The 21,862-nt window shown below is 34.5% G+C and overlaps 1 protein-coding gene across 3 annotated transcripts in view; it reads left to right on the top strand.

The window, feature by feature from the left end:
* Positions 1 to 21,862, top strand: part of CEP120 (centrosomal protein 120) — a 46,160-nt gene that overhangs the window by 1,104 nt on the left and 23,194 nt on the right. For 2 of the 3 annotated variants that reach the window (XM_068175926.1, XM_068175925.1), the window contains exons 2-17: positions 316 to 472; positions 1,406 to 1,520; positions 2,426 to 2,567; positions 4,772 to 4,920; positions 5,924 to 6,121; positions 8,116 to 8,343; positions 8,609 to 8,816; positions 9,909 to 10,019; positions 11,281 to 11,458; positions 13,320 to 13,469; positions 14,287 to 14,469; positions 16,351 to 16,447; positions 16,537 to 16,689; positions 17,319 to 17,408; positions 17,788 to 17,880; positions 19,452 to 19,613. In XM_068175926.1, coding sequence (XP_068032027.1) covers positions 316 to 472; positions 1,406 to 1,520; positions 2,426 to 2,567; positions 4,772 to 4,920; positions 5,924 to 6,121; positions 8,116 to 8,343; positions 8,609 to 8,816; positions 9,909 to 10,019; positions 11,281 to 11,458; positions 13,320 to 13,469; positions 14,287 to 14,469; positions 16,351 to 16,447; positions 16,537 to 16,689; positions 17,319 to 17,408; positions 17,788 to 17,880; positions 19,452 to 19,613 — 2,414 coding nt within the window. The remainder of the gene's footprint in view (positions 1 to 315; positions 473 to 1,405; positions 1,521 to 2,425; positions 2,568 to 4,771; positions 4,921 to 5,923; positions 6,122 to 8,115; positions 8,344 to 8,608; positions 8,817 to 9,908; positions 10,020 to 11,280; positions 11,459 to 13,319; positions 13,470 to 14,286; positions 14,470 to 16,350; positions 16,448 to 16,536; positions 16,690 to 17,318; positions 17,409 to 17,787; positions 17,881 to 19,451; positions 19,614 to 21,862) is intronic. The other variant, XM_068175924.1, reaches the window with a different exon arrangement.

Raw genomic sequence — 21,862 nt, 5'->3', positions numbered from 1 at the left:
AGACATAACGCTTTCACTTGAAGTAAAACATTCACTCTATTTCTCATGCCTATTCCCTTACCTATTACCAATCATAGATTCATCAAATAATTCTAATGGCTTGCTACTTTGCTTTGTTACTAAATTTCCTGTTTCTTCACAAATAGTCTGTTTCATGTTATGTTCTTTCATATTTCTGCGTAGTGCACTTTTTCTTTAAAGATCAGAGCAAGGAAGGTGACATGGGAAATCAATTTCACATAACTGATTTATGGCATCAGTCTGAGCTCTTGCATCTCTTTTAGTCATGGTGCATGCAATGCCACTCTTTTACAGGGCGCTGTTTCCCAAAACGACCCAAGCACATGCTTATAGTTGAAGCCAAGTTAGATGGTGAACAGTTGGCTACTGACCCCGTGGAGCATTCTGATCAGCCAGAATTTGCTACAGAACTGGCCTGGGAACTTGATAGGAAAGCACTTCATCAGCACAGGTAATGTTAAAAAGTGAAGTCTAATTTGTAGATAAAATTTAACTTTCTTGCCTTTACAGTTAGTGAAATACAATTTTTGGTTTACTGTCATCTGAACTGTTTTCTGGAAACTTTCTTTTACTTGTGTCTATGATAATGTTGTGGAAAAATGTACTAATGTACAAAAAAAGGTAGTGTGTGGCAAGGTAAAGGATGTTTTTAAAAATTCTAAGGAGTATATTTTCACACTACTAAAAAACACCCCGCAGGCTCTTAGAGCAAAGTAATAATTCTGTAATTCAAACACTACAGTCAAGCTTCCTTGTGTATACTGTGGCATAAAATTAACTTAAAGTCTGAAAAGCCTGTGTAAATAGTTTTTGAAAATTTCAAAGAGATAAGCTGAGAAATTGAATGCTTCGATTACTGTTATTTCATTTCACAGGTCTTACAACTTACAGGTTATATTATTATGGTAATATTATCAAAGAAGATAAAAAGGCTGTATCATTTTTATTTGACAGAGAAAGATGCCTGCATTTGCCATGCTCTAGATGTCTTATTTGTGCCTTGAAGTAGTCAGGTGCTTTACCCAAAATTCTTGTGCATAAGTCCTGTTTTAAGATGCCCCTCCAAGTGATATTCAAATTTTGTTTGAGGCTCTGTGCTTATTTCTTTTATGTGTGTGAGATATTTATTTGTTGCTAATAGTTGTTTTTAATAGTGCTTGAGACTGAGGCTCCAATGCACTCTTAAAAACTTAAACCACTTGTTCATTATCTCACTTAGTCATGACTTTTGTGTGTTCAATATAAATTCAGTTTCCAACCTAATGAAGCTAGTTATATAACAAGTTTGTATCATTAGTTTGCTGGAAACTTATGAACTGTCTTTGAGAACTAATTGCAGAGTTACATTTTATATTTAATATTTCAACTGAGTTACTTTTTTCAGACTGCAGCGTACACCTATCAAACTCCAATGTTTTGCATTGGATCCTGTATCTTCAGCTAAAGAAAATATAGGCTATATTGTACTGGATCTAAGGGCTGCACCAGAAAAGAAACAGGTACGTTATAGGGTATAAAGATTTAAAAACTTGTTTTGACAACAATGCTGTTACAGATAATATAATTTGAATTAAAGCATAGGCTAAACTTTTGAGTCTCGTTTTGGAGTACAGCTGATCATCAGATCCCCATATATGGGGGATTTTGTTGCTTTTCATAAGAGGAGAGACATCTTGCCTCTGAGAACATGCACAAGTGAAAAACACAGTTGGTTCTAATCTTGCTTCTGAATTGAATAATAGGATCACTAGCAACTAATTAATCTACACAATCTCATTATTTAATCAACTGGAAAATTTTGTCTAAGTAATAGATATGGAGCAATTTAATTGAGTCTCCATCATCAAATCAAGTCTTAAGTTGTTTTTTTAATTGGGCCTCCATGGAAGAAGATGTTAGGTGATTGCTTCTAGCCCCTTAATGTGGCATAGAGGAAATACAGAATAATTGCTTTTAAAAATTTAATTAGCCAACACCCTTGTATCAAGCTTGATCAAAACATTACTTTGATATGGGTCATACAAGGAGTATGCTGTCCTATTTTAGGATCATTCTTCTAGAGAATTTTCAATGCTTATGACTTATTGTGCAGTTGAGAACTTGAAGGTTTTCTAAATAAAGATTTATGGTATATTTCTCTAACATTTGCACTGTACAAGTAAGTGGAAAAAGCCCAGTATGTTCAGGTAGTCATCCAGTAATCATTCTATGGAATATTTTAGTACAATAGTGTTCTAAATAGACCAAATTATTAAATAAATAGAAATAAAAACCAAAGTGTATTTCTATAGGTGATTAAATAGAAGTGCTACATTAAGACTGAGTTTTCTGTAATAGTATTATACTATTTTTTTCTGTTGTAGTTAAACACTTTGGGGTCTTATTTTCGTTTTTTACTCTGTAGGCACCTAAATGGTATCCTTTGCTTAGTAACAAGTACCCTAAGTTTAAACCTGAAATACAAATTGGTGTTGTATTGGAGGCAGATTCAAAAGCACTAGTTGATGATTTTAAAGCAAAGGCGGCACCCCCTAGAGAAGGGAAGGGTAAGTAACATGACATCACTCACTTTGAATTAAAAATCTTCCTGTGCCAGATGACATATCACTTGTTGCAAATGTGTGGTTTGAAGTCTCAAGAGAATTTTAATTTCACAGCAGTTCCAGCTGATTAATGTACCTTGTGGTACATTAAATTTTTCAAGGGTTGATTACTGTGATAACTGTGTGACTTTTAGGTGGACAAGTTGCAAACCAACTGGTATTTGAAATGAGAATCAGTGGCTCCTAGTTAACTCCCTTGGGTATTTAACTTGTATTGGAAAGTTTTGGAAAGTTACGAAAGAAATAGGAAAGGAGCTTCTTTAGAGAAGGTGAAGTTTCAGTAGTTTGGGCTTGGAACTGTGAAATAGTAAAATGTCCCATTTGTTGGGTAGACTTGCTTATTTTTGGTGTGTTCTTCTAATCTTTAGGTACTTAAATTATGTACTATTGTTAATTTTTTTTTTGTAGTAACATCTGCTTAATGTTGGGACTAATTCCAATTCTGGATTCTCTTGTTTATTTTTCTCAAAGGAAATCAGTGAAATGTGTCAAAAATCTTTTGGAACTCAAATGTTAACACTAGTAGGTGCCTTTCTGTGCTGTGCCTTTAAGTCACTTTTAATCTGTTTGTTTTGGTGGGTTTTTTTGTTTTTTGTTTTTTTTTTTTGTAATGCAAGTTAGTAGTTGTTAAAAAAACAAAAACAAGGTCTTAGAAATTTGATTTAAAGAGTCCCAAAACAAAAACATATTTCCATCTTGCCCTGATCTCTCACCCAAATGCCTATCTAATTAACTTTTGGAAAATGAGCCTTTTGGTACACCTAGTGGGTTTTCTCCTGCGTACCTTACAATATTTTGTGTTCTTGCCCTGAAGGTACCTTTACCCTACTTCTAAATCTGTCATCTATCTGCTGATGATCTGTGGCTGTGATTTTGTAGAAGTAGAATGGTCAGTGGCAGTAAATGTTTTACAAGCTTCTGGCCCAGAATTTACTGACTTGGCTGCATTTCAAGATTGGTTAAGACAGGATTTAAGTTTCAGTGTAAGATAGTGTACTCCATTCTTTCAGATTTACAGCAAAACACAGGGAGCCTTCCATATTGTAACATCTGTAAAGGAGGCAAAGAACTACTCTAAGGATTAGTCTGCACTTCCCATGTGGTCTTTGTGCCTGCAAGTTCTCCTATCCCTCATGACACTGGCAAAAAAAAATAAAAGAAGACCTTTCTGCCTTAACTCAGCACTGTTTCCCATTTCATGTTTTCTGTGGAATAATTGCTACAAACAAGTGTGCCAGCTTTTTCCTTTTTTTCATCATGTCAAAATTAGTCAATATCATATTTATGTGATGGGGAAAAACAAACTTCTGCATTTAAACAGTTGTAAAGCTAATGTTCCAGACATTGGGTATGACAAAGCTGTATTATCCAGTTCTAGTCTGGTCAGATACTTTTCCGTTTAGTATTCATACACTTTTTTTCTTTACTCACTTAAGTTGTCTAAGGCTTTCAGTATTTGAAACTGAGCTTTTTTGTTCACAAAATGCTATGTCACTATTTCTATTTGGTGTAACCTGAGGGCTGAATGTGTTGAATTACTGGCACTATAGAACAAAAACTAGCAAACCAGAATACAGAGTTTTATATGGTGAAGACTTCAGATGAAAAATGTTTAAATAAAGCATTCTAAAGACCTGTGGAATGGCACACCATATTTGTTCCAATAGATTGCAATATGTGGTTACTGTCCTGCATTTTTGTCAATGAGCAAAGTAAAGAAATAGCATGGTATACTCTAGCCTAGTGAAATAAACTTCCAGTCACTGTACTGTTTCTCATTGTAACACAAAATAAAAATAGGAACTAGAATTCTTTTTAGCACGGTGTTCAATGTAACAGTTGTGAATAAAAGTTAATTTCAGATTTTTTTGTAGCTGTTTCAAAGTATAGCTAGGGACTACTTTGTTTTTTGCAAAACTTTGGTAACAGGCATCAAGACCTTTATTTGTAATTTTTCTTTCCACATGTAATTTCCATGTGTAATGCTTAAAAATAAAATTGCAATTATATATCCGATTATTTGTAATTTTTCTTTCCTCATGTAATTTCCATGTGTAATTCTTAAAAATAAAATTGCAGTTATATATCAGATTGCTGCAGCAATTACAAAAACCACTAGTTATTTATGTTTATTTCTTCTCTCTTAGTACTAACCCTTTTTCATGGACTGGACCCTAAAAGTATTGTACCAGTCTTGAATGAAGAAGAAGGCTATCATCAAATTGGACCAGCAGAGTATTGTAGAGATCACTTTGTCTTGTCTGTAACCATTGCATTTGCCACACAGTTGGAACAGGTCTGTTTCCTTACTATGTGTACTTTTTAAGAAGTGTTATCCCACATTAGTATTTTCACCCTCCCTTTTCGCATTTCTAATTAGTTTTTTTTACGGTTTTTTGAGATGATTTCAAGAAATAACTTTGTCCCAAAATGAATTTATATTCATTTTAAAACTTTATGAACTTAATATTCAGACGAAATACAATTCTTTTGAAGTACTAAAACTGTATTTACTTCAAATATGCATTCTTCTGAAATGCATACTTCTCTAGTGTAAGAAGTTTGTGTATGAATAGTACTAGTATTCAGTGTGGTGCCCATGCACTGGAGTTCAAACAAGGTGAAATACTTTTTTAAGTATGTAAGACAGAGTTCATATATTGCCTGAGGGAAGGACTTACTAGCTTGGATGAAGTGGCATGAGCTTTAGACCTCAGCTGCTCTGTTTATGCTGCACTGAGAGCCTTGTTTTAATTGGTCTAGAACTCATGGTGTGTGATAAACTCTTTTCAGTCTTGTCATGTTTATTTTTTTCAGGGAAATTAATTTTCCATGTCAGAATTGTAGGACCTTGAGAAACAAAATTTAATGTGATCGTGCTTGTGGCTTGTGCCTCTTTAGGCATTGAACTTGCAGTTGCTTACAGGATGAAGTAGCTGTTCATCTGTTTCAGTGTTTTATTTAATCACATAAATTATATAACAGTATCTAATCTGCATTATTTATATTGGAAATATTTTATGAAGGCATAGCTTATGTCTGAGTATTTGTGCAGTACTTGATGTTATTAAATACATGTCAGTTACAGCCCTTGGTGTTGACAAGTCTTGCTCTTTTTTGCTTAAAAAATTAAAACATTTTTAATTTGAGTATTAATATAATAAGTTTTGTGTGAAGTGCTAGCTATGATCTAGGTCAGCTGGTCACTTTAAGCTCTAATTTCCAAACAATTTCTTTAGAGTTACTGTAACTGTGCATCAAGGAAAGAGATACCTAATTCTTTTCTGCTTCTCTTTCAGTTAGTTCCTAGTGCTGTGAAGCTCCCTGATCAACAACCTGAGTTTTTTTTCTACTACTCATTACTGGGAAATGATGTCACAAATGAACCTTTCACTGATTTAATTAATCCAAACTTCGAACCAGAAAGAGCTTCAGTTCGAATACGTAGTACAGTAGATGTTCTTCAGGTTTATCTTTGTGCACAGTCAAAATTGCAGGTAAGCTGTTTAATTTCAAATGTGAATGAAAATAAATCATTAAAGAAGTAGAGTAGGTCTCAGGTTGTATCTGTGAAGCATTTCTGTTTCCAAAACTAAGATGGTATTATAGTATTTTGGCCCAAATATAAGTTGATTCTCTTGCTGATGTGAGGGAAACCATAGCAGCAAGTTTCCTAGCTCAGGTGGAGTGCTGTCTTTTTAATTAGTTGCTATTACAGCAAAGTGGTTTCCATGTCATGATAAAAGCTGTTGCTGAAATATGATCTTCCCAAAGAGCTAATGTGGGTCTCTGAAGATCTCTGAGCTTTGGGGTCTGCACTGCAGTCGGGCCATCTGCAACCCAGAGTCCTGCTTTGTGCTATGGTAATCCCATACCAGCTGCTCAGGTCACTCTTGCCTAAGTTCTAAAATCACTGTCTTCAGGACTCTTTGTGAATGATAAGTGAGGTCTGTCTTTTTTTCCCCGCTCTGTAGCCAAATACTGTTTCTAAATACACTACAGACATTTTTGGGCTGTTATGGGATATTGCTTATCTTTTTTAGCCTTGCCTTTAGATGGAGGACATGGTTTAGTGGTGAGTTGGCAGTGTTAAGTTAACAGCTGGACTCAGCAGACTTAAGGGTCTTTTCTGAACTAAATGAATCTATGATTCTATCAGGTAGTACTTAGAGTATTTATGGCAATCTGTGCATGGCTCAAACTGATTACAAAACAAAGAGTCTGCTTCGTTGAGTGAGGGTGGTGTAAGTTTTCTGATAATGTAGCTAGTAAATAAGACGGTATTAGTTATAGAAAGTATAGAGGCCGTTCTAGGGTTTTTATGCAGGGGGGTTTAAGAATGCTTTTGTTTCAATCTTGTATTGTTTCAATTTTTTTTCACGCAAGTGTAAATATTTTTGGAGCAACATGTGCACTGGTGTGTTTGGAATTTATCCTTACTCTAAAGCAGTCTTGAAACAAAGTGTTTAATATAACACATATGATACCTATGTAGGGAATTATACATGTTTGCATCATGTGTAAAGAACAATTTTTTGAACAAAAGTTCTTGTGCGGTCAGATCCGCATTTTGATTTACAGTTTTCTTCCTTTGAGTTCTCACTCAGCATCTTAAATCTTAAGATATAGGATCAGAGCACTGTGCTCTGATTCTTAATTTTAACATATATTTCCAAAAATGAAGACTTTTGTTGTAAAAGGTGCTAGTTGCCAGACTAGAGTGTGTGTATATATGTATTGTTTGACTGTATTTGTATGTATGTACGTATGTATGTGCACCTAAATATGTATACTCACACCTTTCAGCATGACAGTTTCCGTAAGTACAATAAATATTAAATGTGGGAATACAGTGTTCTGATCTGCTAAATCAAAACTGAAGTGACTCTTATTTGGGAAAAAGCAAGTTAGTATTTGAGTTTCAAAGAGCAACTTTGAGAAAAATAGATTACCTTAGTGTGTGTTGTTTTTTTTTTTTTTTAGATCCATCTTTCACTTGTATGTATAAATATTAAGCTGTATAAGGAATAAACAGTTAAATCAAGTTTTCAAATGATTATATGTACCAGGAATTAAAACCACAGTTACTTAATCCCAAAAATCCTTGCCAGTTAAGTGGTGTCTAAATATATGTCCAAAGCCTTTGAGTAACCTTTTTCATTACTTTGCAGTCATGCATTTCATATGCCTATGCATGAAGGGCAAGGATCTGTGCAGTGTTTAGAAGCCACAGAGTACTGAATTTATCCTACAGAAGGAATGATATGACAGATCCTCAGAAGGGCAGTGCAGTGATTTGCTGCTGCCCTGTCAGTGAGCAAATCCCATCAGCTCAAAACAGACGTTTCATAGCTGTTCTTATTCTCAGCATGCATGGACTAGGTTAGGGATGATAACTTGTATTTATGCTACCTTTGGTGGAGGGTGCACAGATGGTTCCAGTGCAAATCACACATATCACTTACTTTCTAGCACCTTTGTGTGTGTGCAGATCCATCTTTGCTGTGGGGACCACTCTCTTGGAAGCACTGAAGTTCCCCTGTCTGGACTGCTGAAGAGAGGAAATGTGGAGATTGACCAACACCCTGTGGCAATAGAAGGACCATTTGTTCTTGTTCCACCAAATAGAGCTAAACAGAAACTGCCACAACTGCCTTTGGATCTGGCCCCTACTGTTGGGGTATCTGTAATTCTTCAAAGGGAGAGCTTGACTACCCAGGTATATCTTACCCATTCATTGTTGGTTTATACACAATTTCATGTTAAAAAATTATTGGTGTTTCTTAATCATATTTGACTGGATTTTGTGTAACCCTGAAAGAATTAATTGCTTTACATGAATAATCCTTTTGTTGGCTTTTTCTATAAATATAATAATAAAAAGTAATCTCATGCTATTAAGAATAATCTCATACTATGAAATGTCATAGACAGAATTTTTCAGTGCAAGCTATGGTCAATAAGAAAATTATCATTTCATCCAGCCTTTGATTCCCCTAAATGCTGCAAGTGAACCCAAACAGCCACACGAGAAAGTTCTTTCACATGTTAGTGGAAAAACAGAGAGCCAGCAGCAGAGATCCCAGAATGTCCCATCTCAAGCCACCCAGTGTTCATCAAAAGAAGATGTGGCAACAGAGAGTGAAGTGGAAAGTCTTAAGTTTGAAAAAGGCACAAAACCAAGGAAAAGGGGTATGTGGTATATAATTTTTTGCCCAGTTGCTATGTGTGGGCTTGGATCATGTGCTACTCCTTTCTAGTATATTCATGAAGTAGTACTCATTTCTGGTGATAAGTTTCAGGCTAGTCAGACTCATTTGCATAAAACAAATAACAGAAGGGGGATAAATGTTGTGATTTGACCATGATCATTGTTAAGTACACTTGCAAGAGCCACATTAGGGATTTGAGGGTGTGTAGATTATGAGTGATGTGGATGGTCATCAGCTTGAAAAATCATAACAAAAGTTTTTGGAATTTCCTGGAGTTGTGAATGAGAAGGTTTAGTGCAATGCCTATGAAGAAACTGACTTGCTCAATGAGTTGAAATGGTCTAATGTTAATTTATTCAGTAGAAGAGTAGGGGTAATGTGGGATTTTTTAACTTTTCTAAGGAATTTTAAAGGTTTTTTTTAATTTTAAATTTTAGAATGAATTTCTAAGGAATGTGAGTATTAACTTGTGAAGACAAATGTTCATACAGTGTAGACTCCTGGACAAAACCAAGCAACTGGGTTGTTTTGTTTATTTTTACATGATCCTTTTGTTTGGACTTGGTAGCCCAAGCCCTAGCAAGACTTGTTTCTGATATGAGAACTGGGAAGTGGAAAAGTAGAAGAGGAGCAGTGATAAGAAATACCATAATAACCAAGTAAATCTCAAAAAATGTTGCCTTGCTAAATGTTACTGAACATGAATCTTCTTAAGAGATGATTTATGAATAAAATGGAGTTATTATTTTTCTAATGATATTTGTATTGCTGGTCTTTGGAGCTTTGTCCTAAAGATGCCCAGTTCTATAGAGGAAATTCTCTGTCCTAGAATGGGCTCTCAGGATTTGTCTGCTAATTTAGCCAATTTTTCTCTTAATCCTAACTGATCTTATCTAAGCAAGGATTAAGTCCTTTATATGGAATGTAAAAAGAAAGTAGTGTTGAAGCCAGCAGCTGGTTTGAATCTCCAGTTAAGAAATCGAGGATTGTGCTTTTTTATTTATAGTAATAGTAATTTTATAATTCTATTTTGCTAAGATGTAAAACATGTCGTTTCACATTTGTCTTTCAGGGGTGGTCACTGGCTGCCCTCAAGAGGTTAGCAAACAGTGTTTTGAAGAGCTTCCAGCTTTGAAATCGCAGAGCAGAGCCAAGTCACCTCTGACAGATATGCAAAATCCCAGTAAGGCAAAATTTATTGAATTTAGTACATTAAATTAAATTTGATTATAGTACCAACTTAAATGAATTTTAACAGTAAACTATATGTACTTAAAAGCTGTATGGCCTTAAAATTCCACTCAGCCACTTCTTTGCACCCAGCAATCTACTGGTATCTTACCTGAATCACTTAAAATTGTTTAATTCATCCATTGTGTTAACTAGCTGATGTTGGAATATTACAGCATTTTTCTTTTTTGCAATGTTAATATTAATGCAAGCAAAACACTTAGAAAAAAGGAGGAAAGAATAAAGTCAATACTAGTAATGATGTATTTCTTTAAAAATTACAAAAGTGGAAATGTTTTAAATAATTATGAAGGAAATATCAGAACAAGTAGCAGTTACAAAAGGCAGTTGAGTTCTTATCTCATACTTTGATTCCCTCTTTTTATATGGGCTAAAAATAGCCCAAATAGCTCTTAAAGACTTAAACAAAATGTCTTGAACACTTTTCAAGAACACATTTTGGACACCTGTCTGTGGGACTTGTAGTTTGATGTTTTACTCTCTGCAGGCAGTATTGATCTCATTGTACGATACGAGAAGCCTGGATGCTATTGAGCAGGTACTTAATGTTGCTTCTGCTTTCTAAATTATAAAATGGATGTCACAGTACGTGGGTTCTGTGACAGAAGCAGATGTGCTTTGCACATTTTCGTTTGCTTCAATGGCTAAACCTCACATTGGGGGCAAGGGTGATGATGCCTTTCATGAGCACAATTCACCCATTAATCTGATTGTCTTAGTAATTTTCCTAAAGAGGTTAGTTAATTTAAAAAAACCCTATATTTCTAAAAATATTTCTTTCCCTATGCATGCCCTCAAGTTGACTATGAAAAATTAGTATAAACTGAAGTCTTACAGTATCTTTCTGAAGAGATTCATTTCTTTGATCTTAGTGTAAAACTTTTTCAGTGAGTTAAAGCTTACATCACTTCAAATATTAACTTCAAATATTAATAAAGAGAGTAAAAATACTACAATTCTGTAAGAAGATTTAAATTATGTTGGGTTTTTGTTGTTTTTTCTTTGGAAGCAGTAACTTACAGAATGAGTGGTTATTTTTCACAGAATTCATTTATTTTACAAGAAACACAAATCTCTTAGGAACGCAATCTATCTACTTGTATTAAAATGTGACACTAATCTTTTATATATTTTGTTATTTTGGGCAGAACAAGTTATAAAAAATGCACATGAATTCTCTTTTGTGTTTTCAGCTGACAGTGCTCCAGTGGCAATATCTCAGCCTAACCCTGTGGGTCTGTCCAGTTCTTCTGAGCCTGTGTCAGCACAGAAAATTGTCATTCCAGCAGCCTCTCACCATTTTTGCTTTTCAATAGACTTAAGAAGTATACGTAGTCTGGAAGTTGATATTCCAATAAATTGCATTTTAAGGTACAATTTGTTTTTGTTATTCTTGGTAAATACAAAGTCTTCATAATCTGAATGATTTCTGGTGGCAGGTTCCTCTCTGCTTCTTCATTCCTTTTAAAACGTAGCTGATCTTCAGCAGCAAAATACTTTAGAATGTTCATCTGGCTTCTCACTAAACTGAGCATTAAAGCTGGATAAAACTTTACCTTTTACTGTAATTTGTATTAAATCTCATTTGAATGTATGAGCTTGGACGAGGAACATCAATCTTTAAAGGAATAGGAGAATTACTTTTCATGTTACTTTCTGCTACATTTCCAGCTCATGTTTTTCTTTTTTCTTTTTCTTTTCTTTTTCTTTTTTTTTTTTTTCTCATTTCCTACATTCCTCCAAGAACTCTTTATGGTGTTTTAGTAAGAGACAGATCACTGGTTTGTGTATGAATCTGAAGGAAGTACATTTCAGTTTTAATGAAGTATCAGTGTAGTTAAATGCATTTCTGAGAGTATTTTAAATACAGGGATGATTTTGATGATTTAAAAAATAAATTCTACTTTTGTTACATTAATTATTGATGGTGTATTTGAAGTGAGTAATTAATAATAGTTTTTGCAATTTGTCTTCTCATTTCCATCAGGGTGCTTTTGATGTTTGTGATGAAATATATCTTCAAATGGTGATTCAGTCTGAAAGCATTGAGGATTTGACTGGGGAGCTGCCTCTGCATTTGCTCTGCTTCTTTTCTGGCAGATCTTAATTCATACAGTTTTAACTGGGAAGTCTAGTTATGGTGGTGGTTCTTGTGGTTTACATTTTGTCTGAACTAGGTAGAAAAGGTGTGGATGATATGTAGGGCTGGAATATTTTAAAATACAACTAATACAGAGTTCATCATTATCTTCCCATATAGGCTACACTACTAAATAGTATGCCGAAAGCAACATACAATGGATGGAATTTTGCCACATAAAATTTTTTGTATAACATTTCAATAATTAGTTTCAGAACAGTAACAACACATAGGTTTTTTTGTTTTATGCACTTGAATTTTTATAGTCAATGATGAACATGGTAGGAAAAGAGGAGAAACATCCAGATACATAAATGTTAAGAAAAGTTGCAGGGTAAAAAATTGCATATTCACTGTAGATTGGAAGTATTATTTTATTACAGTCTAAACAAGCTCTTTCAATAGCTCTTCACAAAAGGTGAAGAATGCACCTTTTATTTTATTAGGAACTTGGCTGACAGCTGGTATCATCAGTTTGAACAAAATGAAGTTTAAGAGGTTCATGACCTCCCCTTTGCTACAGTTTTTCATACAGTGAAATATGCCAGTAGAGTAGTTTCAGGCCACATTTTAAGTCATATTGGTAAAATGATTTGACTTGCCTTTTAGTCAATTAAGCTGTGGAAATGAAAAAGCTAATGAAGTTTTCTAATGTTTCTGACACTGTGTATATGCATACCTAGTTATCAGTTATTGCATGTTAGTCTAGTCAGAACTGTAAATACAGTTACAGATGTTCTCAAGTAATAATCTAATGTGTGTATAAATTTTTCTTCTGTTTGTCTGCTCATTTTGTATAATAATTACAGAGTTCTAGTAAAAAAATGTGTTCAGCTGGTTGTGAACGTACAGGTTATTAAGACGTTTATTGTCAAAACAGCCAATATAAGGAAGCTGGATTGTTCCTGAAATAAATTACATGAATACTTGAGAGCTAAGTTCTATTGCTGAATGTACTAGTATAAATTTCTTGAGCTTTGATACAAGTCATGCTTTACTAAATTATGTCTAAACTGGTTTTCCTGTTGCAGAAGGTACTAAAAAAGTTACTTCTTTATAGAATTACTATTTTTGTGGTTTTTTTTTTATTAGGTACTCATACCCATTTTTTGGCAGCGCAGCACCTATTATGACAAGTCCACCTGTAGAAGTTAGAAAGAACATGGAAGTCTTTCTTCCAAAGTCATATTGTGCATTTGACTTTGCAACTATACCTCATCAGCTTCAAGATACATTCTTCAGGTAGCAATTTGCAATTTTTTATCTTAATTATACTTTTCTATATTTTGTTGTAAATGCAGTCACATTAAGATTATCAGTTCTAGAATTTAGTAAATAATTCAAGGGCTAATGCCAGTAAATACTTAACAGCTTACTCCAGTTTCTCTATTAATTACATTTTAACTCAGGAATTCTATAGTTCTTGATTTTCTCTCTTGCATACTTAGGTATCGTTGCTTACATGAACAACTATATTTGCTATAAATTTTAAAAGTGAAGCTTGATAGCATCGTTTTTGATGAAGTACTTCTTGAAATAAGCATTTTTTTTCTTTGTAATATGCAATAACTATATGATATCTTTAAATACAGCAGGTACCTGGAAAGCAGGTTGCAGCATTGAAGGCTGTAAAACAGTTCTCCTAGCAGTTCCACCAGCTTTCAATAAATGATAAATACATAAAATAAAAAAATCATCAAAATAGCAGTATTTTGAAAGTAGGAGTGGAGATGTATTTTGAGTGACAATGGCTAAAATTCATTTGTATGTATTTATAAATGAAGATGATCAAGCTGTATTAGCATTATTCTATCAGTCACTCACTATAGCATTGTTAGTCCCTAATAATTGAAAGGAATGATTATCTGAACCAAGTGATTGAAAAGATACAAAGTCAGTCAGTCTCATTCTTCTAAGTGAAAAGCAGTAAAACCAATTCATTTCTGACTTTTGTAACCATTGATTTAAGAAGTTACTTTTAGAACATGAGGTGCTTCTGAATAAGAATGCTTCCTCTTTCATTTTGATGCCTGTCATGAAGATCACTTCTATGTTTCAGATTGCCTCTGCTGGTTGAATTGTGGCACAAGGATAAAACAGCCAAAGACTTACTTCTAGGAGTGGCAAGACTTCAGCTTTCAAGTGTTCTGGCTTCAGAAAAAACACGCTTCTTGGGTGGGAATGGTGAACAATGCTGGCGTCAGACTTGTAATGAAACAGTCAGTTTCACAGCAGCACAAGGGTAAAACTATTTAAAAACTCTGTGGCAAATTTTCTAGAGTTGTTTATTTAGTATTTCTCTGAAAAGCAGCAAGCTTTTCCTGCATAGCTTTTTGAATAGGTAAATAGGCTGCAGCGTACTGCAGTATGCAGAGAGGGGACTAGGCATCCAAGAGATGAAAAGCTAAATTGCCACTTCATATTGAGCAATGTATACATTACTACCAAAGTCATTGTAATAAACCTTTATATAATAGTGAGCTTGGGTAAATTAAACTTCACAGACAGATTAAGAAATAAATAATTGAAAAAAATGTTACTGAGGCACTTCCTTAAGTAAGTTACTGAATTACAGAAAGGGTTGATATTCCATAATATATTTAACGTTGTTTGTCCGTAGTATGCTTTAGTTTTATCTAAAAGATACAACTGACTTCAGTGAAAATTTGGAGGACAGATATACCCAGAGAATGGAGATGTCTCCTGCTTCAGGATTTCAGTGGGGGTTTCAGCTTGTGTACATCAGAAGGAGCTGTATTAACTAATACTCTGTCTGAAGACAAATATTCATTTACATAGAGCAGTTGTGGGGTTTTGTATGTATATGTGTGTGTATTTTTTTTGATTGGCAGTTACTTTTGTCCTGTGTCCTTGTGATTGATTGATTGAAGATGATTAGTGTTCACAATCAGTGTCGACCCTCATCTTTTCTGTGTAATGATGGAACTTGATTATGCCCTTTAAAAATAAATGTAATTGCTGTTAAGACTGAGGTCAGTTTTAAACAATAATGCAGCAGATTTTAAAAAATGCATTTTATATTTAACACACAGAAAATGTCATGTTAGTGATGGGTATCCCCCTCCTCCCAGCTTCATAGAAAATTGACCTCTGGCTTTGCTTAAACTTCCGTGGGAAAGCTGGCACGGCCTGATTCTGTGAAGAGTTACTTTAAGGTCTCACTATACATTAAGGTTCATACTTTTACCACTTGTTAAATGAAATTTGGTTTTGCACAAAACATAACCACTAGATGGCATTCTGAAAATGTAATCAGGTCTGTGTTTTGCTGTGCTGACCCCTTCTTATCCTTGCTCTTGTTGGTGTAGCTTTCTTTTTACACTGGTATGTTCAACAGACTTGTTGAATCAGATTTCTGACATCAACTAATACAACTCTTGTTTTCTTTTTTAGTCAGCCAGTGGAAAGTTGTAAGAATTCAATGCAGCAATTTATTTTAACTCGAGTGAAGTACAAGCATTTATTGGGTTTTTTTCCTTTCCAAATGACTGTGGAAAGCTGCACCCTTGTAAAAAGCACTTTAGTGTCATCTCTATATTTGCTGAAAGTGAATTTCTGAGAAAACTATCGCTGTGGTTAATTCCTTCAGCATCTTGTTGCTTGATATGTTCTGCAGCTTCCAGGTGACCAGTGATTGTGTAATTTGCCTGAGTGATTATCACTGAAATGAGAAGTTTTGTTTTGACCAAGGTCTACACTTCAGTGTACTTTCATGTGAGACTTTTGATAATTTCCAGTTACATGATGACTTTGCCTGTATATGAGCAGTTACATCATTAGAAAGATTTAGGACTGTAGGTACAATTTTGGCTTATTCCCTCATTGCAGGGATGTGTTGATTATAGTAATCTGTTAGTTAAATAGGTTTCCAATGACAAGTTATCTGCTTAAGTCAGAAGGCTTGCTGTAGATTGACAAACTAGGCCCTGTTTTAACAGTGTATGTAGGAAAGCCTGTTTGGGCTCTCACATAGGCAACTGTTTAGAGATTCCAAGCTTGCACAGAACAACTTTAGCTTTTCAGTTTTGTGTGTTGTCTTACAATTCTTTTTCTGTATCTTTAGACAGTTTTAATTAAAATAACATTCTAATGCAATTTATAGGTCAGGCAGCAGAATAGCAGAGCTTTCATACACCATCACCTTGGAAGACTACGGACTTGTCAAAGTGCGAGAGGTTATGGTGTCAGATTCTTCTCAAGTAAGTTTTATATAAATCTTTTCTTTTTCCTTTGAATATGTCTTTGATAAGTTGAGGTTCCAATGAAAAATCCACTCTTACTATATCAGGATGTAGGTGCTGGTCAACAGCGGCATGTCCCTCACACTCAGCTTCACTGTGCCCCAGAAGACCATACAGAATCTCGAGAAACCCTGGAATACAAAGCAGCACTGGAGTTAGAAATGTGGAAGGAAATGCAAGAGGACATTTTTGAAAATAAGGTTTTTACTGTCTTTTTTATTACCTAAACTATGTGATTGCCAGAGAAGTTTTAGCAGAATTAGTACAGAGAATAACTTTAATTGTATTTTATTTTGCCAGTTCAAGTAAGAACTAAATTTCACTCATACAGAATATTAAAACTTCAGATGTAAACCACTCCATTCACAAATTCCATGCTCTTAAGTAAAAAGGTTAATTCTTAAGTAAGTGAAGAAGGCACTGGGTTTGAAATGCAGAATACCATCTTCACAATTTCCCATTACTCTTTATAAAGTACAATAGATTCAAGATTCAAATTATTGATGTTAAATATTAATTCTGTCTTCCTTTAGTCACATCTCAAAAACCATTGCTGTTTACTCTTGAGGTCATTCTAGGTGTTTGTGTTTACTTCTTTTTAAAAGCTAGTGAAAATCTAGTAAAATGTATTTTTCTCAGACTTGCATTTACTTTGCATTGTGTACTTCAGTTTAAGACATCCTTCCCTATCAGAATCGTATCTTGAGCTATGCAAGTCAGCATACTAAACTCTTTTGCTTCAAGACTTAGGTCTGCTAGTATTCTAAAGGTGCACTTCCAACAATTTTGATCTGGTTTGGGGATTTTGTTTCTTTTTTTCCCCTAAAAGCTTAAAAAGAAGGAAATGGTCCATATGCAAGCACTTGCTGAGGAATGGAAGAAAAGAGACAAAGAGAGAGAGGCGTTAGTGAAGAAAAAGGTAAGGAAATTCCTCCTTATATTTGCAGAAAGTCTAAATTGTTATAAATCTAACAAGGTATTTGGTAACATGTAACAAAGGGTCTGTAATGAAGCTTTTCACCTACCGATGTGCATGCATCTAGTCTACAACAGTGCAAAAGAATTAAAAGTAGCCTTTAATCAGAGAGTATTTGTTAGAAACTTCCTTAGGTTAGTTTGCTGTATATGGGAGCTCCTTGATTGCATTTTACTTGCCTGGTCAAAAAGCCCTTCTACGGCCTATGAGTTAGAAGTCCTCCATTGCAAGTTCTTAATTAAGAGCTGGAGATTTGTTTTATATGGAAATTTCTAAATAAAAATACCAACATTTTATTCTTTTTTTCCCCTCCTTTGTTTAGGTAGCAGAATATAATGTTTTGGAAGAAAAGCTTCAGAAAACCCTGAGAGATCTGGATAAGCGAGAGCGACAACTTTTCAGTGCTGAATCAGAGGTAAAAACTGATTGTATTAAACAATGTAATTGCATTAGCTACTTCTCTAAGGTTTGAGTTTTGTGACAGCAGTATTTTGTGTATAAGATACTAACTAGCCACATTCCTAGTGATACGTAGAGGAACGCTAGCAGTTAAGCCAAGTTTTGTTGCAGCTGCACTTCTTTACCGAAATAAAAATTCAGTGAACTTCAAATGGGTTGCTAGGATTACAGAACTGTAAACCTTCTATTCTTAATAGAATTAATGTCAGTGCAGACATTTTTGTAACATTAACATATCTCAATTCTAAGTTTAGCACTGTCAGGTGAGTATTGTACATATACACAAGAGTGCCTCACTTCAAAAAATAATTGCTAGATTGATTATTGAAGTAGGAGAAGGTGACAGGGAGATCTGGGAGAAACTTCAAGTTTTGTTATCCAACATTTTCAGAGTTCATACTTCTGTTTATTTTTTTTTAATAGTGACAGGTTGAAAGAGGATGCAGAACTACCACCCCCAGTCTGGCAATGTGGGGTGTGACTTCAGGGGTGCTGGTCATATGAAAAGAGAAAATAAATTGTCTATTCTTCTATTTCAGAACAAACTGAAAATGATCTAGGCAAAATACTGCAGTGTTTTAGCTGTCCAAAAAAGTTTCTTTCCTCTTTGTAATTCAGATTAATTTTTCTAGCCTACTATTCCCTTCTGTGCTTGTAACAAAATAGAGAGCTCCCAACACAGGAATTAGCTGGCTGAGCCAGTGTCCTGTTCAGTATCCAGGCTAACCTCAAGATGCAGTTTGTGCTGGAAATAATGTTTTGACTTTAGCATCTGTACAAAAAAATCTGGTGCTCAAGTTTGACCAAGTGCATTTCAGTCTGAGTAGAAGTAGTAATTTTGAATCTCATGTATATTTCTCTAAAAACTTTCTCAAAGTTTGTAAGATGCAGACCTGAGAGCTAGAGATGATAAAAATCAGTGGATTCAAAAAACATCTGGTGATAATGATGTAGTGTTCAGTTAGCAAATTACAGTTTGAGAAATGAGCTATTGGAGAAGTTTCTATTCAGCTAGAAGTTCTTTGGGACAGTAACATCTTTCTAGAAAGTTCAAATATGTCAAGGTTTGTTCTTCTGTTTAGCTTGATGAGAAAGTATCTCAATATGCTCAGTTTGAGCAGTGCAGTCTCACTGACATAAAGACATTTTTAGCTGTGGCTATGACTTTTGCAGTCTCTGCAGTGGAGTATTTAGCTTTTCATTTTGTAGTAGGAAGCTGGATGTAAAACCCACCTCGAGCAATCATGTAGAATAATTTAGATTGTACAGAAGAGCTCCAGAGAGCTGTTTTTACAGTAGTTAAGCAAGGGTATATTTGTAGCCCAAATAGAATAATCAGCAGATTGTTAGTTAAACTGAAATTCAGTAAGAACATACATAGTGAACATTTGGACAATGGGAATTTTATTGTCTAATTTCAGAATTTAATAACAATTTTTCTGTCATGAATAGCAGTAACACTTGTAAGATTTTTCAAGTTAAGTTTTCACTCCTATGGATTAATGTAAATATGTGTCTGTTCTTAAGGTTCAAAGAGTAAAGAAGGAGCTGCAAGCAGATCACAAACGAAATCTACAGGTGCTTCAGGACTCTGTGCGTCGAGCCAGGGAGGAATGTGCACACCAGCTAGAGCTTGAAAGGTCAAAAATTAAACAACTGGAGGAAGACAAGCTTCGCTTACATCAGCAGGTATGTACACAATAAAAGTGAGCATTTTTCTAAGAACACCAAGTTCAGTAGTGGTTTGGAGGCAATTGTATTATTGCAACCTTGTAACAAACATTTTATTTAAATTGGGGATTTCTGTGCTGAGATCCGTCTGTGTCAGTCTTGATCAATTATATGGCCAGTTTGCAGTGTGATGCTTGTGATTATTTTTTCAATGTTGAAAATCAAGTTTCATTTGAAAGCATACGTTACATGAAGAAGCTGAACATCAGTGTACATTTCAGTAGCGTAAAAAATTGTTGGCAATTAACATGTAAGTAGTTTGACCATGCAGTTTGTTTTATTCTTCTGTTGCAAAAGATTATTTTTGTTATCCTTACTGGGACAGAGGAGGAAACACTTGTTATTGCAGTCTTCTATTCTGAGAGTAGTACTTTCTAAACAGAAAATGTAGACCATGTTCTGTTGTCCTGTAAGCTAACTTTGGCACTAACAACAAGGACAGTCTAGACATTTTTCCTGACTGTTAATATAAACTGTAAAAGTTAGTACTTTTTTTTTAGCTGTTATAGCATTAGACACTTAATTTGTTATTAAGTAGATTAAACTTTACAAATGCCTAAGTGTTCTGAAAAGTACTTTGTTTATGTAGATTAATTAATTGCTTTGGTGTTTTTCATGTCTGATATGTGATAGTAATAATCCAATATTAGCTTTCACTGTTTGAAAACTGTGTCAGCCAAAGCCATATTTTTGTATTTAGGAAGAGTTGTGATAGTTTTTTGTGAGTTTTTTAGTTCTGTAATAAATAGTGTTATTAACGTACTTCTTTACTTGATAGCATATGTTAACCACAGTATGGTGAACTTTTTAAAAATCTAGCTAATACAAAAATGTTGCTAACCTTGAAGATAGTTATTTTGACTATTCTACTTGAGCACTCACTGAATCAAGATGAACAAACTGCAGAATGCAGTCCTCTTCAAAGTCATAAGTGGATCACTCTTGCATTTTATGTGTTGTTGGCAGCTGCCAGTAGTTCTTGTTCAAGTGGCCAAATGCCACCAGCTAGTATTCTTAATTCATATTCATTCTTTCAGCTCCCACTGACCATTTTTAGCTTCAACAGATCTTTTCTAAATAAAATACCGCAATCACTTCATTTTTCCTATTCAGAACAGACATACAGTTGTCAGACAAAGGAAGTGAGACTCAGAAAAAAATGCAGTTTTGGTATATCCAGCAATACCATCATATTATATGTACTCTTCGCCATAATCAGTTTAATACTTAGTAGCCATCAATGAAAGTTTTCTTCATGATCTCATATGATTCGTTTTAAAAAGTATTTAGTATTGCAACATTCTCTGGCAGGGAGTTCTAAAATTTAATTATGTCTTTTATATTTAAAAACCTTTTTGTTAATTTTAAGTACATTTCTTGCAAATTATGAAGAATCCCTTAGTGACTGTGCAGCATACACTTCCTGATTGCATAGGTGGCTCTCATACTCTTTCTCTTCCAAACACAAGCCCCACTATGTTTTCTCTTGTTCTGTATGAAAGCCATTTTATTCCAGAGCATCCTGGCTGTCTTCCTCTTTGCTGTTCCTGCTGTGCTTCAATATGTGATGGTTGTTGCCACATATTGTGCATGAGACAGGCTTTTTTCTTTTGCTTTGTTGGAAGTGAGGTTTTGTTTGCTTACTCGGAGTTTCTCTCTAGGACCCTGCTCTTTGTGATGTGCACAGCAGAAAGTTTCTGTTGCTAACAGATGAGTCTCTTTTTTAAGACCTTTTTGAGTGTGGAGTTTTTTTTTGTGTGGCTTTTTTTGGTTTTTCAACACAGAATATTCTGGAATAACTAATCTTATTCCATACCTTTTAAAGGGATTTGTCAATACACAATTTCCACACTTAGACACTTAGAGATCTCTAGAATTCAACCTGTTTTTAGGTAAGCCCCACTGTGTACAATAGAAGATCTTTGAAGCATCCACCATGAAGAACATCACCCTTAATTTCTGAATAAGGAAGTTGTGTTTTATTTGTGGGATTTTTATAATTTCCTCATTTCCACAGTTCTGAGGTCTCATAAGAAATTCAATTTTTGAAAGTGTTTCCAGAACCAAACAAGTAATGAAATATTGTATTAGAAGTTCTAGGGAGAGCTGATATTTCTATTAGCAAAATAAATCGGTTATTGTGTTTGGCATTATGTCTCTGTCAGCTTTAAAAATAAATAGGTAAAAATTAAAGGTGTTAAACAGCA

This window comes from Anomalospiza imberbis, chromosome Z, assembly GCF_031753505.1.
Source record: "Anomalospiza imberbis isolate Cuckoo-Finch-1a 21T00152 chromosome Z, ASM3175350v1, whole genome shotgun sequence".
Taxonomy (NCBI): Eukaryota; Metazoa; Chordata; class Aves; order Passeriformes; family Viduidae; genus Anomalospiza; species Anomalospiza imberbis.
This window is presented reverse-complemented; position numbering and strand designations above follow the sequence as displayed.